The 20,244-nt window shown below is 34.2% G+C and overlaps 1 protein-coding gene across 1 annotated transcript; it reads right to left on the bottom strand.

Annotated features, from left to right (window-relative positions):
- Positions 1 to 4,007: 4,007 nt before the first annotated feature.
- On the bottom strand, positions 4,008 to 5,144 carry LOC128998149 (pickpocket protein 11-like). Its single transcript, XM_054424158.1, has one exon. It carries the CDS (start codon positions 5,142 to 5,144, stop codon positions 4,008 to 4,010), a length of 1,137 nt encoding a protein of 378 aa, XP_054280133.1.
- Positions 5,145 to 20,244: the final 15,100 nt, after the last annotated feature.

Below are 20,244 nucleotides of genomic sequence, written 5' to 3'. Positions count from 1 at the left end.
AGCCTCTGTCAGGTAGAAAGTTGATCTCGTTTGCGCTTCAAGCCCAGACGGGCCCACAGGTACCCCATCAGGCAAATCTCGTTTGCGCTTTTTTGGCGGCATCTTTTGTAAAAAATATACCTTATGCGTATTGTAATTCCTGCTCTATCGTATGAAGGAATAACGTATAAGTAATTTGAGACACTTAAACATGCAGAGTCGAATGGGTCAAAGTTATGATTTGCTTTCTTATTGAATATCATACTCGATTGTGAACTATATTAAAATCCTATATTAAAATTAAGTACTAGCCCAGTATTTTCTTTGGCTGTACTCTTTGTATTCTATCATGGGCTTATTAACACATTACACATTATACTGTTAACTTAGTATATTTTACCAGTCCCATATTTATAAACATATTTATACAAAAATCAACCTGAAAAGAGTATGTTATATATAGTAATTTAAATATTATGCTTGTTATTGATTTAACTATTTACATTACAAACAACAAACAATAGGCTACAAGAAATATTCAGTATTGAAATATTTCAGTATTTCAGGTTAAGTATTATATATATACAGGGTGACCGTTAAGTCTTATGACGACTTTATAACTTTTAAACGACAAACGATATCACAACCACATAACCACATTTGGTATACTGTTACTGAAAATTGTAAGCTACTTTTCTGTGTACATGGTGGTCGGATATCACCTTTGGGGGACGGCCCGTCGGGGGTCAGAAGAAAATCTTTAATTACAGCCTGTGTTGAGTTGTAAATCATTTTAAAGGTCTACTTCAACTGAAAACAATGCCGCAAACCGCACTTCAAAAGGTTGATCCTGCGCAAAATGGCAGATGTTCAAAGATTTTCAAAATTAGCCAATTTCTTTAAAACACTTTTTAAAATCTTTAAACAACTGTCATTTTTTAACGGATGGTCCTTTTGAAGTACGGTTTGCGGCATTGTATTCTACTAATAAATACCTTTAATTTGATGTTCATATCAATCTATGCTTCCATTCAAGATTTACTTCCGACTCCTTGTGGGCCGTCACCCTGAAGAGTTATTTGGATCACTGAGCAAAGAATAATGCCGCAAACCGTACTTCAAAAGGACCATCCGTTTAAAAATGACAGTTGTTTAAAGATTTATAAAAAAAATTCTTTTAATAATTCTTTTAAATTAGTTCTTTAAAAATTCCAATTACTTTTTTTTTATTAATTAATTAAATTAATTTTTTTTTTAAAAAGTGTTTTAATTTAAAGAAATTGGCTAATTTTGAAAATCTTTGAACATCTGCCATTTTGCGCAGGATCAGCCTTTTGAAGTGCGGTTTGCGGCATTGTTTTTAGTTGAAGTAGACCTTTAAAATGATGTACAACTCAACATAGGCTGTCATTAAAGATTTTCTTCTGACCCCTGACGGGCCGTCCCCCAAAGGTGATATCCGACCACCATGTACACAGAAAAGTAGCTTACAATTTCCAGTAACGGTATACCAAATGTGGTTGTGATATCGTTTGTCGTTTAAAAGTTATAAAGTCGTCCTAAGACTTAACGGTCACCCATAATACTTAACCCTATATTTATAACTTTATTTTTCTACACACGCCCTGTACCCCACACATTTTACAAAGCCCATTTCCCCAATTTTTCGCTCTCCTAACTGGATAATCTTTTCTGCTAGCCAAATCTTTTCTGGAGGGTAAAAAAGAATGCAGGCACAGGCGAGTGCCGTATTGAAAAATATTTCAGCTGATCTGAGTATGCACGGAAGGATAGAAAATAATGTAGGCGAAGGCGAGTGGTGACTTATTTACAAATATATCCAGTGTGTAAGGGTTTGTTTACAAATAGTTGTCTAGCGGGGAATACCGGCACGTACGTTGGCTACCTGGCCCGAAGAAAGCGCAAACGAGATCGGGGTTTAAGTGACCCTTCCTAATCCTTTTGGGGGGTCCGGATTAGAGCGCAAAAGCAGTACGACCGACACTACTGCCCTCGAGACAGCCATTATAAGCTTTGTTTGCAGCAGAGACACTGGACAGTGGTCACGCCAAATCGCATACCCCCCTAGCCCCTCGCCCTACATACTTGACAATTTCGTATCTCCTCTTCACCTGCAGGCTAGAACGTTAGACAACCCATAACTCCATATTTCCAGATTTATGATTGTATTTTCCAATGCAGAAGGTATTGTAATTTCAAGAGTGTTGAACATTTTCATCAGGGAATAGTTTAGTTTTAGTTTAGTTACTATAAGACAACTTTTTACCTACAGTATCCCGTATCCGTGTTTCAAGTAAACCCAAAACCAAGTCAATTGTAAGACTTTAGCGTTTTCACATTGTCGTGCCAAGTTAAAAACCACGATCACGACAATAGACAAAATAACACTCATCATAGGGCCTACTAATATTATAAATGTGAAAGTTTGTGTGTTTGTTTGTTTGTTTGTTTGAAGTTCAATCACGCATTAACTACTGGTCGGATTGGGTTGAAATTTGGTATGATGATAGCTCACATTTCCGATTAACATATATATAGGCATATTCTTGTCTCAAAAATTCTTTCGGGCTCCACCCCAGTGGCCCTAGAGTTTTCCATGTTAACCTTATGAGTTTTTGTGTTTAAAAAGAATTAAAGAACTCTGCCAGCTGTTTCAATTAGCTAATTTGAACCAACTAGCGACAAAAAGCTGTGAAAAATGAGAAATTCACATTGTTTTATTGTTTAGGTGCAGTGGTAGAACATTATGGCTATGGCAGATGTGCTATACTATAGTGTACCGTAAATTATAATATACCATAAGCCAAATCTTCTTAAAACATATCCTCTCCCAAAGCATGAGTAGTATAACTGCTATAGGCCTACGCATTTTATACCTATACGCCAACCCCATACGAAGAACGGGTACTCTGCTAGTTTTTAATATTTCAGTTTACCCAGAGGATATTACAAATTATTACCAATGATTTTCAAATACTTGGAAATGGACTTCTGTATTAAACTAAACAGCGATGATACATTTTGAGGTACATACATGTATGAAAAAATCTAATAAATGGGTATACTTGATGAGTTTAATTATTGGAGCAAAACATAAAAGAATATAAAGATCAAAGAAAAAAATAAAAAGCTATGGATTTGCTAAAATAGATATACTATCATTGTTGAATTAAAAATTATTAAGTACATTTTCCAAAAGATTTGTTGATATTGTTTATCATTAAAAATCAAGGAATAAAATAAAAAAAGATTAAATCTCGATTATTTTATTTTATACTTATAATTACCTATGTATAGGTATAAGTATATGACATGACACTTTAAGACTAAAAAATAAGACCCCAAGATTAAAGAGTATATACAGGACATTTTAAATAGTACAAATCTTTTGCGATACGTCAGTTTTAAAAGAATAAAAATAGTCAAATTCGAACCTGCAACAAAATGGTTGTACAGTTTTAAGAAGAGCTTTAAAAATTATGTATAATACGACTTATGTTTATATTTGACGATTTAATAATCAACCTCTGGTTTAGGTAATTCTTTATTTTAAAATGTCAAAAATATTATGTTAAAGTTATTCCTTGGGATTGGTTTAATGGACAAAAATGTATTGTAATGATTGTGGGACTAACGGTTTGTCTAATATCAATAGTGGGCACCTAACAAGATCCACCCTGTATATACTTTTGAGCGAATAGTGTTTTGGCCTCTGGGGACATCAACATGACGTAAAGACAATCGACCCCCGGCTCTAGGTCCGACCTGCTAACTTCTCTCAGTTACGAGTAATCGGATAAACGTATTGACAATTGACATTTCACACATGTATCATGCTTGGAAAAGGTGAGGAAATACAGATTAACGTGTCTTTTATTTGGGTTTATTCATGGTAATTGTGTTGTACGTAGCTAACCTTCACTCCATTCCGCAGTCAATTTTCTTGACTCCGTGCTGCGATTATGTACAATGCAGCTTATAATTTACCAACATGATCATATTTCAAATCAATAGCTTGGTAAAGGAGTTATCGTCTTTCTAGTTGGGGCTCTTGCATAGTTACACTTACACAGTCTAGCGACACCAGAGTACATGAGTTTCCATACACAAGTAACACTGAACCCCAGGAACGCCCCAAGCACGCCGAGGGTGTAGGCCAGGAACTCTTTGGCACTTGTGATGCTGTAGCGGACATTTGTATAGAAGTAGTTCTCCTTGAATCCTATTTCAGTGGCACCCAGTATGGTGATGTTCCGTAACACCGCTTTATTTATCGGTATATCCTTTGTCACATATTCGTACTTGAGTGAATTGCAGTCCGGTAAACACCCACAGTTGTGTGCAGCCGGCTCACAGTTTGCCACACACACTTTCACAGTCTTGTTCGGTCTCGGGTACAACATGGGGACACATCCGCACGAACTCACAGTGGAGTTTATATAGCATTCGATATCACAGTTATTCTTCGTGTAAAATTTGAACATCGATAGTCTCTTCTCGTGGACGAAATAACAGCCCCTTTGTTGGGGGGTGTACTGCTCCAAGTCTCTTGCCAAGGTTATCTTGGGCGTTATCAAGACGTCAACAGTAAAGTTTTTATACACTCGTATTTCACTGACAAGACCGTTGTTCAGAGGTATTTCGTTTGGACTGTGAATAGTAATAGAAACTATTTCGTTGATCGCGTATTCACAAATGTTTTCAGAGTCGGCTGTTTGTTGGTTACCCAGTAAAATCGCGTACAAGGGCAGACCGTATAAGGGAGTAGATTTCAAACTTCCGTTGAATTCCATCATATTATCGAATGTCCAAGGTTGGGCTTTGTTGTTCACCGTATTAGCCATCGGTATGGTGGTAGCTACGTTGTCCTGGAATATGTCTTTGTGTCGCAAACTGTTAAACGTAATACAAATTCTTTTCTGAGGCGAATAAAACTGCTGAAACGCATTGCTATCACATCTCGATCGTTGAACGGTGGGCTCCGATCTCACTACCAATCGAGTGATCAAAGACTCTGATTCGCACGAAGGTACAAGTTCCGACATGTAATTGTTGAACTCTTTATCGTCAAAATTACTTTGTACGTGTTTTTCACTCCAAAAGTTTGATGGTACATGATTGCGGTGACCATATTTACGACACATTTGGTAAGCCAAAACAAGTCTCCTCATTTCTGTGGCGTCGCATGTCTCGTTTTTGAGGGTACAAACGTGGTTTTTACAATCGAGGCAGTTTTCGACATTTTTTTGAAAATCATATTCGCGATTGAAGTAGAAAGGCCAACAAATTGTAACCGCAGGAAATGTAAAATTGTTAACATGGACCTGGGTGTTAGAAGTAGCTTGTACCACTGGAGAAGATTGCCAACTGTCTAGAGCAGTCTTTATATAGTAAAAGCTGGCGATGACTGCAAGCACATGCACCAGGGCCCATAAAACGTTGTACGTCACGTTTTGTTTGAATTTCCTGATGTAATATGATAAAGACAAAATCAATGAGCTGCTTTTTGTTTGCGTTTTCGAAAATATTTTAGTGGTCGGAGTGGTTTCAGGTACAAAACCAACATCACCCACATCTCTTAATCTAATATTTCTATCGTACACTCTTCTAAAGGTGAAGTCTTCGCCATGTCTCGTTAAGAATATGTGTTTATTTTCAAAGCCTGCCAACTGTATCCTTCTGATAAATTCTTGGATGTTCCTGACACTTACCTCCAGAGAGTAAAGTCTGTTTTCGGTTGTATTTGCGTTCCACATATTATTTTCGTTACAACACCATTAAAGCAGAAAAATAGTAGTGAAGTTAAACTAATTGATTTTCACCAGTGTGGGGCGAAAATTGAGAATAATGTACGTAACGGACGAATCAAATAAAAAATCACAGGACTAAAACAGTATTCTATTTTGAACAAGAATAGACAGAACAAGAATACAGACTCTAACATCTTAAATGAACATTCAGATATAACTTTAATGAAACAACTGTTGTTGGACTGACGGAAAATAATACAATATCAAACTGCATTGAAAGCTGCGTGATCTATCGCCAGTAGAGAATGAATGAATTAATCATGCTATTCATGTTTACCCCAACCCCGAACATAGGGAGTTAATACAAATTGACAACCCTTTATTTACCATTGCATTGTACGTGTTATCATATTCTCTGCATTTTGTCGCATTAAAAAATTCCCGTTGGATATTCTTCTTGGACACGACACAAGATGATTAAATGTCATATCCGATCCGGTGTAATATTGAATGTAAGTTAGGACACACCTACCATTGATCATGGAGTGAAAAATTGTACTGTTCGTTTTATTGAGTGGAGCGAGCGAAGCTTTATACTACATTTCTGCTATTGTTTTTCTTGTAGGCTAGTGTTTTATATTAATTTATTTCAACTTTTTAGATTGTGAATTGTGTTATATACAGTAGGTAATATACGAGTTCATAATATATGATACCATTATCATATATGTTTGCCTAAAGACTTACAACACCGGGCAACCCGCGTCGCGCCACCCGCTGGGTCAATCCATAAGATAACATGGCACGGATACGTGGCAACTTTTTTCCACGGTGTCGCGCCACGTCATGTCACCCTCTGGGTTGCCCGATGGGCGCCTGGCTATTGTAACATATATTATGAACTCGTAGATTACCTAATGTATTTAACAAAATTCACCATCTAAATAGTTGAAAAAATTAATATTAAACACTAGCCTACAGAATAACTTGCTGGATCTGTTCTATTAATGACATTCGTCTATCTCAAACTGCATTTTTGTACATATGAAATAAAAACCATAAAATAGCAATATAACAAAAGATGGTGGGAATACCTCATTTCCAATCATTAAATGATAGATGTAGAAGCTGAAGGCGAAGAGATGCTAAGACAGAGCAGATTTGGTCCAGGATTTGTAGAGGGCCTCACAGCTAGGGGAAATTGGGAATAGAATAACAGATTTATCATTTAATCTTCATTATCCTCTTGATGATTTATCACTCTTCATGTGATATTAAAAATAAAAATAAATCAAATAAAAACTTGTGTCAGTTAAAATACAATCAAAATCGAATCATTTTTGCTCGAGTTATCGCGCTAACAGACACATATACAAATATATATATATATATATATATATATATATGAATTTTAACGGAAGGAGTTTTTGCCTCTGGGGACCTCTGGGGAAAAAGTAAATCGGTCCCGTGTCTAGGTCTTACCATGTGACCTACAGTAATAGCTTACTAGCGTACATGTTGCTCGAACTCGAGCAATTGCAATGTATTTTACAGGAGTTATTTCAAAACGAATAACAGTCATATTTACAATGAGTTTAAAAGAGTCAACTCAAAGAATTTTATCTTCGTTAAAGAGTCAGACCATTTTTATCTTCGTTATTGATAAACCTAAAACATTCCGGCCGGTTTTCTCCTTCTCTAAATGCCTCGCTGTACTGGCAACACAGGTCATTGATAGAGGGCCAATTGAGAACGAAAAGTCGTTTTGGGGTAGTATAGTGTTATTATAGTGTTTGGGCGCATTTGTAACCCAATAGTTGAGATTGTCCAGGGTCAGGTGCTGACTAAGCCTGATACGCGCCACTGTTCTGTAGCTGCTGTCGTTTTCACAATTACGCCTCCTGTCTATGTTTCGTTTTCGTCACGTCGGAGGCGTTTAAAAGAAAAAAAACAACAAATAAACAAATTATAGGTACACAAAACAACGATAAATGCACAAATCTAAATTAGAATCGTGCTAACACGATCCGCCATAGCGACACATAACAACCATAAATACACAAATTTAAGATAAAACCATGCTAACACGATCCGTCTTGGGCATTGATCTCTATTATAGATATCGATGGTCTTGGGGGTTATGTTTACACAAACTCAAATAGTAAACAAATGTACTCAATGCGTTTCATTGAATTGAAAAATAAATAACAGCAATTAAATTATACAGCTGATCAAAATGTAAACAATTATGTTCTTCATAAGGATAACATGGGAATTTTCAAAGCCACTGGGGCAGAACCCAAGGGACTTTTTCAAAAATGTAAGGCCAGTTTGCAAATCTACGCGACACGCTCTTTCCAATGAGACATCAATGGATAAAATCGGTTAAGAAATGGCGGAGGAGTTCAACCGACAAAGTTTCATGTAGCGTATTAATTATATAGACTAGTGTACATGTTGCTCGAATTCGAGCAATTGCTAAGTATTACAGAAGTTATTTCAAAACGAATAACAGTCATATTTACAATGAGTTTAAAAGAGTCAACTCAAAAATTACCGGTGTATAACTCAGACCATGTTTATCTTAGTTATTGATAAACCTAAAGCAATCCGTCCGGTTTTCTCCTTCTCAAAATGCCTCGCTGTACAGGCAACACAGGTCATTGATAGAGGGCCAATTGACAACGAAAAGTCGTTTTGGGATAGTGTTAGGGCGCATTTGTAGCCTAATAGTTGAGATTGTCCAGGGTCAGGTGCTGACTGTGATGAGTTAAGTCTATTACGCGCCCCTGTTCTGTAGCTGCGGTCGTTATCACGATTACGCCTCCTGTATATGTTTCGTTGTAGTCGCGTCGGAGGCATTTAAAAGAAAAAAACAACAAATAAACAAATTATTCCTACACAAAATATAAATTTACAAAAGATAAATGCACAAATTTAAGTTACCATCATGCTAACACGATCCGTCATAGCGACACAAAACAACGATAAATACACAAATTTAAGATACAACCATACTAACACGATCCGTCTTGGAGGTTATGTTTACACAAACTCAAATAGTAAATAAATGTACTCAATGCGTTTCATTGAATTGAATAATAAATAACAGCAATTAAATTATACAGCTGATCAAAATGTAATCAATTATGTTTTTCATAAGGATAACATGGGAACTTTCAAAGCCACTGGGGCAGAGCCCAGGGGACTTTTTCAAAAAAGTAAGGCCAGTTTGCAAATCTACGCGACACGATCTTTCCAATGAGACGTCAATGGATAAAATCGGTTAAGAAATGGCGGAGGAGTTCAACCGACAAAGTTTCATGTAGCGTATTAATTATATAGATTCCCCATATGGGAAATTCGCTAATACAGTAATACAAACAAATAATCACACCTGATTTTAATAGGGTAATAAATTGAAAAAAATAGCAAATAAATAAGTATATCTGATAAGTACAGCACTTTCAACATTAGGTATACGGAAAAGTCCCTTTAGAAAGGAACTACGACCTTAAAAGGCAATTTATGAAATAATGGATAGTTTTGCCAGTAAGGTTTCTCGCCATGACGAACATTTTAAGTATATGTTTTATAGGTGTGTGACTTGTAGTTTTCTCAAAAGTTCATGGGTACTTTGGAATTTATATATGGATGTAAGGCAATGAGGTTTTGAATGATCTGAAAGAACCATGATTAATGCAAGATTTCAAACCCTTAAATAGAGTTGCATATTGTAGTTCAACCTTACTGGCTCAATTTCAGTAAAATTGAAAAGTCTCGCCTTTCAGTGCAGTTAAGACATTAAGCTAGCGTTTCAGGTTAAGAGAGGTACATTAGTGTAAATAAATAAGTACCAAAGCAATAAAATAAATAACACCTTCATAGCTATCAACAACCTTATGAGTAAATTAACAATTAATTGTAATAAGCCTGACATATTTTAGAAGCGTTGGTCGAACAAGTCTAATGATGAGTAGGCACCTAGCGTTAAAATGGTTACTTGTGGTTTAGGAAAATGGGATTGCCCCTAACCTATGTTTTTTTCATGGTTTTCAAATGCATTATTATAATGTAGGCCTAAATATTTTGTTTACTTTTTTGCCGATAGTAACGGAAATAGTGGTGAAACGAACTGACTTTGTATCTTTGCTTTATAGATCCGCAAATGTTTATTGGAAATAATTTGAGATTATGAAATTTCACGAAGCAGTTTAAGTGATAATAAGGGGATAAGCTAATAAATTACATTAATTAATAATTACATCCAATCAAAATGCCCTCATATTTCTATTTTTATGACTTTGGTAATTTGTATGATTAAAATAATATAACTACTTAGTGTAATTCATTTCTCAACAACTTGTAGATATGGCCAAACGAGTATCATCGCTATAGGTTCAAATGATAGGAGTAGATGTATAATGCCGATTGATCGCCATGAGGAAGTATGAGGGGTATGATGGCTGATGTAACATGAGGTCAATCAGGGTTATCAGGCGGAGAGCGTATCAGTTGGAGAGTATCAGTTGGAGTGTATCAGTTGGACGAGAGTATCAGTTGGTCGTGAGTATCAGTTGGACGAGAGTTTTGGTTGGACGAGAGTATCGGTTGGACGAGAGTTTTGGTTGGGCGAGAGTAACAGTTGGACGAGAGTATCAGTTGGACGAGAGTATCAGTTGGTCGAGAGTATCAGTTGGACGAGAGTTTTGGTTGGACGAGAGTATCAGTTGGACGAGAGTTTTGGTTGGACGAGAGTATCAGTTGGACGAGAGTATCATTTGGACGAGGGTATCAGTTGGACGAGAGTATCGTCAGTGATAGTTAGCTTAGATTAAATACAAACAATGAACGAAATGGGAAACGCTGCACCGACTGATCCTAGTCGCAAGTGTTGCCAACGTACGTTTCAAGCGTACACGGATTACGTGCATGATAAAATAAAATCATGTGATGATAATATACTTGACGTCAATCGGAGTTGCCGGGTGGAGAGGGTTGCTGATTGACCACCATGAGCTATAATACCCCCCCCCCCCGCCACAGCATACCTGAAGACTAAGCAAATTTTCCATGGCTATTTGGAGTACCTAACCAAAGGCAATGGTGCATAAGCCTAATTCTGGCAACCAAGATAATATTGGTTTTTATATATAATACGAAGATTATTTTATATATATATATATATATATATATATATATATATATATATACACACAAGATAATACGAAATGTGGATATTTATAGGCATGCACTGTGGATGTGATACTCCCTAATGTGGATGACTCCCTGGTTAACGTAAATTGGATGTAAACTTGTAGTAAATCAATTTGTTTCTCGTCAAATGAGACCTCCACTTGTAGCGTTCGCACGGGTGAGTACTACGACTATCCGCAGTACTATCCTGATAATTAAACCAATTCGTATATACCAAGGAAAAAAAGTGGTTTGGATTCCACTATTAACTGTAGGTCCCTTCGTCGCCATTAGCTGTATGGGCTATTAATTAACAGCTGTGTCTAAGGAATATGTCGGCCTTAGTCACTAACAAAACTACAAGATCGCGCCACTCATCATACACTCTTATCTCCATTCATACTTGGCTTAAAATACCTACTTTGTAAGGTCGCCATTTCAAAGAAAAGTATTTAAGTATTTTCATTTTGTAGTAAATTATTCTCAATGATATTAATTCGATCATTCATAATGATTCTGGACTAATATATGTTAGGGTCTAAGACTCTTTTTGTTTTCCTTTTTTATTCATCTTGCATACCTGAAGACTAAGCAAATTACCATTCACCTGACAGGATTTATAGTAAAATAGTCCCTTGAAACTGTCAGATATATTTCCGATTTATATTCAGCGGAGATAGCATATTAATGCAATACTGTTCCAAAGTCAAGTCAATGGTACATATGTTTAACATAAATGAGAAATCTACTTGCATTACCCAAACTCAATGATGCATTTGAATCATGAATTGTCTGCATGCAGTATCCAAACTCAATGGTACACATGGTACATGGGAATGGAATGTCAGGGTATATTTTGTTGACATAAATAGAATGGCTATTTGGAGTACCTAACTAAAGTCGAGGGTGCATTAGCCTAATTCCGGCAACCAAGATATTGGTTATTCATTTTGTAGTAAATTGTTCTAAATTATAATAATTTGATCGTTCTTGATGATTCTTGACTAATATATATTAGAGTCTAAGGTTCTTTTGTTTACCTTTTTATGTATTTTGCAAATATTGTTATAGCGATCATTAAACCCTTAAGGTCTATGTTAAATTTCTCAAGGTTTAAATTTGTTTGGTAATTTAAACATCTTAAAACAAAAACCCTTTACTCAGCTTTGTACCATTTCAGATTTATATCTTCCATCAGATGGTTACCATGACTGTGCTAAATTTTGAGTGGATTGCTTTAGTCATTTAGAAGGAGTATTTTTAAAACAAAAGTGTAGTATAAGAGCTTCTCTCGCTCTGCTCAATAACATTAATTTAAATGAGTAAGGTACATAGGCTAAGTTTGCTGGTACAAAAGGATAATGGGGCATTTTTTATATTTAAAATGTTGGTAGCTTATTATGAAATAAACGAAATGGCCATGTTTGGTTGAAATATATCCATAACCAAGAAAACTCATTTTTAAGCTTAACAAAGTGGTTTGAAAATTTTCAAACTTTACATTTTTTAGGGTCAAAAATGGAAAACCTATTTCTTACCCTATAAAAGCCCCACAAACCCTTGTTCTCACAGTCCGATTATGCTGGTTCATGAACTCTTTTGAATTAATGTAGGTATTTATGTTTGTACGAAATTTAATCAAAATCTGATAATTTTTACTCGAGTTATTGCGCTATTACTCATATTAACGACACTTATTAACACTTATTAACGAATTTGAACGGATGGTGACTTTGGTCAAAAATGGGAAAAACCTATTTTTAACCCATAAAAGCCCCACAAACCCTCGTTCCCAAAGTCCGATTATGCTGGTTCATGAACTCTATTGAAAAAAATGTAGGTATTTATGTTTGTACCAAGTTTAATCAAAATCCGATAATTTTTACTCGAGTTATTGCGCTACTACTCACATATATACACATATAAATTAATTTGAACGGATGGTGACTTTGACTCTCTGGGGACCTCAAAACGAAAAAGTAAATCTGTCTCGGGTCAAGTTCTTACCATGAGATACACGGTAATAGCTTATTATCAATAAAGGAAATTTGCTATAAGGTTTAAATTCAATTAAATTCAGAGGTTGAGTTTAAAGATTTCCAAGAATTGTGAGGATTTCCCACGAGAAAATTTTATATATCATGATCTCATTCTCAAACATGCTCATAAAAATAAGTTTTCCATCATAATATTTTCAAAACAGTTATTTTCCACTTAAACCATTAATTTTTAACGGAAGTTATAACTCAATACCTTAACATATCAATAGTTGTAACAAACACACCAGAGCCTACTATCTCGCAAAGCCAGAGGTCAGCACTGATATCCCGCCCCTCATAATACGACGCTAATTAGTTTACCAATGATATAGGTCAATTTTCATTGTTGCAGATTTTATTGTTGCAGACAGTGAAAGAATAAAAAATTTGGTATTACATTTATAAATATTATATTGTAAAAAAAATACTATAGACACATTTTTATTGAATTATTTCTTAAAATTATGATACTACTGTATTAAGCAGTCAGTTCTGAACTAGTTGAAAAAATATATTGGTACAAATTGGTTCTTTTAGTATGGGTGCGGCTTTACTCTTAATCAACAACGATGTGACCATCTTGAAATAGGGAATATTACTTTCAGCCATTTCTATCATTTCTTTTAGTAAACCTTCATCAATCATCTCCTTTTCCTATGGTGTCCGGAAATATGGAGACAAATAAGGTTGTGAGCCGAGGGTTAGGCAAATAGAGGCTCTATAAGCTCTGAGAACGACTCTGACTAATTATCTTATTGTAGATGTACCTATGTCTCTAGTTGTACTTACAATCTAATTGTATATCTCCTTCAGTTTGTCACCTTGTTTGAATTATAGCTTTTAGAGAGCTTATAAAAACATCAAATTTAGTATATTGAAGGGTCTTTGTAGGGTTATTAGTTACGGAGTACGAGTAGATTCAAATAATAATTGATTAATTGATAAATTATTATTCAAGTATGTATATAACTTTATAAGATATAACATTTATAAAAATACAAAATTAAGCTGTAGTCGTAGTAGTAAAATAAAAAAGGGGTTAATTTAGTGGTGGATCCAGCCAGGGGGTCGTGAACTACATTTTTGTTGATATGTGGCAAGATATTCAATCTTGATCAGTGTAGTAATTTTCTGAAACTAGATTGTGAAAATTGTCTTCTTAAGCGTTTCTAACAAAAATTACAGCGAATCATAAATTAAGACGAATACGAGTCCATCAGACATAAAAATAACCAGACATACCATTGCAGTGTGGAAACAAAAATACAATTTTTCATAAAGATTATAGTATGAACAAAATCACAAGTATATTCAAAATTTAAACTTGTGATGGTTCTTAGCATATCTTAACAATGTGTCATTATATTTTATTCAGTAATGTTATTGCAAAAAATAATTTTATATTTTTCCATAATATATAGCGAACTTATCAAAAATAATTATGTAAAAAAAAACTAGCAAACCAAGTTGATTAGGCCTGATTCAGTTAGTACGTTTTATACGATACTTTAGCAAAAGGATGTAATCTTTAAACATTCTATCCCCATGTTAAATTTGTAGCCAAATCGTTTATCAAAATTGTCGTAGTTAATGTGAGCCACTAACAGATTGCGCTGATCTAAGTTACTAAATTCTCCCGAATCCACAAACTTTCTTACCAAATCTAACCAAGGATATTAGTTATGGTGAGCTATAGAAACTGCTATAATCCATCAACCTGGTCAGCAAAAAAAAAGTTAAACAATAGAGACACTAGCACATTCTGTGACTGGCTCACTCAGCTACGTTTTTTTTTTTAAATAAATACCTCTATCGCAGCAAACCGGCAGACTAAGCGAATTTCTATTTGCTTGATTGGATTTCCAATTAAATCTATTTAAATAACATTATGTAAAACAATTACCCAGCTTTTCTGTTTAGGGAGGGTAATAAAGTTATTTTTTTTTAGTATAAGATTAATAGCTCTGTATAAAATAAGGTAATTTGCCAAGTTTGATCAAAATACATAACCGTAAACAATCAAAGTACAACAATTTACTTATTCTCCACAAGAATACCTTCAAGCCCAGTTTCATAAAAAATGGACAAATATTAACAAGTTATCACGTTCATGGACGTATATCTATATCTATATACATATATAAAACCTCTAGGGACATCAAAATGAAAAAGTAAATCGGTCCCAGACCCAGGTCTTACCATAAGACCTATGGCAATAGCTACTTCCCTGTAGGGAAATTTTCTAAAAAAGGTCCATATAAACGGGATGTCTTCTTCATTAACCAATAGTCAATGATGCAACTCACCACTGCGAAGAAAAAACATAATATTTTGTTTTGAAATAAGCTAAAAGAAAATCTGATCGGCTGTTACAATCTTCTCTTGGTCAAAATCTGCCGGGAATTGGATGAGTACACTAGTACACAGGTTTGCTATGATTCCTGTCTTAATCAACTTTTAACGAAAGCTTTCACCATTTTACCTCTTTTATAACAGATAGTCTAACGGTAACGGCTAATACAAACAAATAAAGTGTTACAATTGAACATTTCCAATGTTTTATAAGGTTATGGGTTCAATTCAGTACGTGTTTTGGCAGTACTGTAGTAACATTTATGTAATGACTCATAAAATGTAATAAAGTGTGTACTTTAGGCGTTCGTACCTATTTTTTAACCATGTTTAATTGATTTATGTATTTTTGTTTGTTGAAATATGCTGTCATTTAATAAAATACAACGTTTGGTAAACTTGGTTTAAGGGGAACTGTCTAGTTTTAAGGTGCTAACGTGAGGAAAAAGTACTTTTTTACAGTTTTGACTCTAAACAGATTTTACTTGAAAACCGTTTGAGATAGAAAATAACTTTAGGTACAAAATTTGAGGATAATAATGTTGTTTTGCACTCACAATTGTCCATCAAAAATGTATTATCCAAGCATTGGTTCAGCTTTTATAGATCAAAATATAAATGCTTATATTAGAATTTCATCTTAAATCGCTTTAATTTGCTTCAGATTGCAAACCACTAATTGACATATAAATTAGATATCCAAACTGTTATCTGACTCAAATTAATTGATGATGCACAGCTATCTCTATCACATTTTTTTTTCTGACGCCACGATAAGTCTTGCCCACAACTGCTGCTATCCACTCAGCGCTAACATTCAATTTTTATATAGTACTTAAAGTATAAATGGTTTAACTGGTATTTATAAAATACAATCAAACAATATGTGTCTATCCTGAGCATTGTTTTTAAACAACACAAATATTTGCTACTTTTAATATCACACAGTAGTTTTAAACTGTTATTTATCGTGTTTATATACTGTGTATAGACTATTATTTATCCAATATTTCGTTTTTCGATTGACTCCCACCTAAAAAATTAACACGATTTACTCCTCGCATATGGAAAACAATCTATATTTAATACTAATGACAGGAGACAATCGTTAGCGAGTTAATAGTTATTTCCAATAGTCAAATTTTTACTTCCTCCCCTTATACATAATATATGGAAAAAGGATTGTTTTCGTCAAAGTTTTCGAGTGGATATATCCATTATGGGTCCCCCTAAACCAAAAAAGGAAGTTTTCGAATTGATGTCTGTGTGTGTTTGTGTGGATGTGTACAGAGCTACAGACCACACCTGTAGTCCGATTTTGATGATATTTGGTATTAGGTACTAATCCATAGTATCGCCAGGCTTCTTTTTAAATTTTTTAAAATTTGAAATTGTAATGGGATTTTCCTATAAAATCCCATAAAATAACGAAAAAACAGATTTGCTCAAAAATAGCCCGAACGATTAAGATAAAAATTTAGTATGTTATAGTCCTTGAGATTTTGAACAAAAAGGTACATATCCCATTTTCGTAAAAATTACGATTCAAAAGTTATTGTAACTTATGTTATTTTCCCATAAAAGTCCTATAAATTAAAAAAAATCTGATTTAGGAAAAACCCTGGTTTTGATTAAATTTAATGTGTTATGGTCCTTATAATTCTAAACAAAATAATTCAACCTCTATTACTGTATCAATTATGGTTCAAAAGTTATTACGACTGTTGTGATTTTCTCCAACAAAATTATCATAGTAACTCCCACCGCTTACCCATGATAAAAGTTGTTGACAAGCTTATGGGCAAAAGTATATGTCAGATTGCTGATACTGTTTATTTGTTAAAACATAATAGTTAAGTTTATGTCTTTTATTCAACATCTAAATTAATTGTACTAAGTGTATTTATCTGAAAGATTCACCAATAATAAATAAATTATTCTATTTGGAAAATGTTAAGTAGTATTAGGAAAATGAAAGTGGATAATAATAACTTTGAGCTTTTGATTAGGAATGAACACCATGTACCTAATGATATACTGGCTGATCAGTTTCTATAGAGATTTGATCGCTATATACACTGGCCTCTGCTGTCTAAAATCAATGGTTTAGGTTTGGAAATGGATTAATCCACATGTATCAGCAAATATTGATAAGGACAACACAATTGTGTTACTGACTATTTTTTGAGGATGTATTGCGTGAAATGTCTATATTTGGGAGGTGTTGAGTAAACACCAAACACTAACAGAATGATTTACTCGCAATTATGAAAATAAATTTGATTATAAAATGTCAGTACCTGTTTTTTAAACGATCATAAACATACATCCTATGGATATAATGATTGAAAGAAATAAATTAAGAAGTGCCGGTGAGGATTAGTGGAAAGCTCTGTTACTACGTCAAAGTTCTCACCTGTAACAGAGTACTTCTTTTTTTTTTTGGAGAAGTCCCCATTAGAGATAGGCACTTGAATCGCTCTAGTGGGGCGAACAACCAACAAATAAAAAAAAAAAAACATTCTTTACTGATGATCAACAGCATCTCTAGACAAAACTTCCACTTCAATCTGACCAAACATTGTTATTGGTTCGCCATTTCTGAGTTATTTTCATATCTGGTTTATTGTCATATCTGGTTTATTGTCATATCTGGTTTATTGTCATATTGGACATTGTGTATAAGAATCTGCTCTTTTGCAATCCAGAATAATATAAAATAAGTAGCATAACAATTTTCACATTTTGATGCTACACTATGTGACATATTGACACATATTGATGATAATACACTCTGAAATCTTCTTGGGTATCTTGAATTTTTTGACATAATCAATATAGGTTGAGATAGTTTTCATATTCATGAAATGTTTTAAAAACCCTTTCTTGGTTATAAAATGTCTTATGCTTTTAAAATAAAATGTAAAGCCACATATATAGTGGGGAAACTCAAAAATATATTTGACAGGCACAAGTTCAAAATACTTTCACTATTATTATGTGGCAAAAAGAGTTTAAATTTGAAAATATGTTTTATCAGTAGTATTAATTTGTTTATCATGTGTAGCCAGACGTATATCTACGTGTTTACGTATGTTTTCTATTGTCTTGCCAGATACACTCCCTAAGAGATTGTATAAAAAACATTTAAAAAGTTAAATAACTTAGCATCAAAATTGGGACCTTATGATAAGAATATTTTTTATGTCAATGATCATCAATGATGATTTAAAAGTGATATTGGTTATTTAAAACAGAGAAGCAAATAATTCATTTTTTTAATCCAAATCCAAAGCTGCATTGATTTCAATGTTTATAACTTCCCTCTTTGGTACATTATAATGTCCCCACGGAAGTGTTTCTATACCGTCTTCACAAATATACCGTTTATCATCGTGTGGAGATAGAGCCTTTTTGCACTGGGTGATTGAATATAAGTCATGATGTTTACTTCTTATAACATTCATTGTTTTGTATTTTTCTTCATGGTCAAATAAGCATTTCTTGTAATCATCAATTGTGAGTTCGTTTTTGACAACAGATTTTTTTATTCCTTTGGATTTTTTCCCAGTTTTATTCCCCTCGTCTTCATATGCGTACATTTTTGATCTTAACCCAACAAATTCTCTCATAACAACACCTGCCAGTTCATCTTTCCATTTTCCAATAACTTTTTTATTTACACGAGGCATTCCGTAGGGATTGTCCACTTTGTAGTCACTAGTGTCAAAATGATCAATCATGTTTTTCATATCATCATATATATTATTTGTCTTCATGTTATATGTAAGACTGTCCGTGTCTACATACTGTAATCTTGCATTATCACCATATTTACGTCGGATAACATTGTAGTGGAAATCATAAACAGCAATCTTGGAGATGTCCAATATTGACATACCAACATAAATTGGTTTGTTAAAGTATAATCTCGTCTTGGCCATATGTACAGCCGCCAATCGTTCGGCAAAAATCGTTACCGATTTAAAGCTAGGTCTCGCCACGAGTTTATCTATTTGTTTATCATGTGTAGCCAGACGTATATCTACGTGTTTACGTATGTTTTCCATTGTCTTTCCAAAAACACTGTTATTCATGAGCTTATAAAAGTCCTTCTCAAATTCATTGGTGGCTTTCGTTCGCATGTCTGTGTTCAGATCTATATACTCTTTTAACCACGCCGACTGATAAAACTCGATGCCTCGATGTATCTTCTTGAGCTTCATTCCTAATGAAAGGTAAAGCTGCAAATTTTGGTAATGTACCACGTACTTTTCTTTATCATACAATGTAGTTAATAGCTTTTTCTGATTTGATCCAGGAGGACAGATGTTTTCTGGTGCTAATGGAAGGTCTTTATGTGTATCATGTAGCTCCTTAGGATACTCTAGATCGACTTCAAAAATATAACCAATATGTGCCTCGTCACTTATCATGCTATTATTTTTTATTTCTTCTTCAATATGACACAATTGTGCACTATCACACCATTTAAAACCGCTTTTAGGCATACGCTTTGACATTCCCCAACCATATAGGTTGTTAACATCTAGGTAAATAAGGTATTCATTAGGCTTTTCAGGGTCATAAGATTTTAAATATTTATTATTTGCCTTGGCGTATCTGTGAGAGCACTGAGAAATTCCACCACGAATCCCTTTTGTGATCATCAGTTCCATGTCAGTATCAGTCAGTAATTCAAGGTTAACACCGGTTTTTTTCAACATGGCATCCCAAGCTAATCCGGGAGATGTAAAATACCACGCAGGATCCAGTTTATAAGTCTTCATGCAAACGTCGCGAAAGTTTTCCATAACGTCAGCTAATAACAAAGTGTCGGTTTTATTGTATAATAATGTATATTCTTTCATGCTTTGAATGTTAAAACTATCCCACACTTCACAGGC

The sequence above is a fragment of the Macrosteles quadrilineatus genome, unplaced genomic scaffold (genome assembly GCF_028750875.1).
Source record: "Macrosteles quadrilineatus isolate MER2022 unplaced genomic scaffold, UCM_ALF_1.0 Scaffold_1__1_contigs__length_201487025, whole genome shotgun sequence".
NCBI lineage: Eukaryota > Metazoa > Arthropoda > Insecta > Hemiptera > Cicadellidae > Macrosteles > Macrosteles quadrilineatus.
The sequence above is the reverse complement of the archived record's forward strand: the minus strand, read 5'-3'. Positions and strand labels throughout refer to the sequence as shown.

Bases quoted from the DNA above. Each gene is read 5' to 3' on its own strand.
- LOC128998149 (XM_054424158.1), bottom strand. From the start codon at position 5,144: ATGTGTCGTAAATATGGTCACCGCAATCATGTACCATCAAACTTTTGG.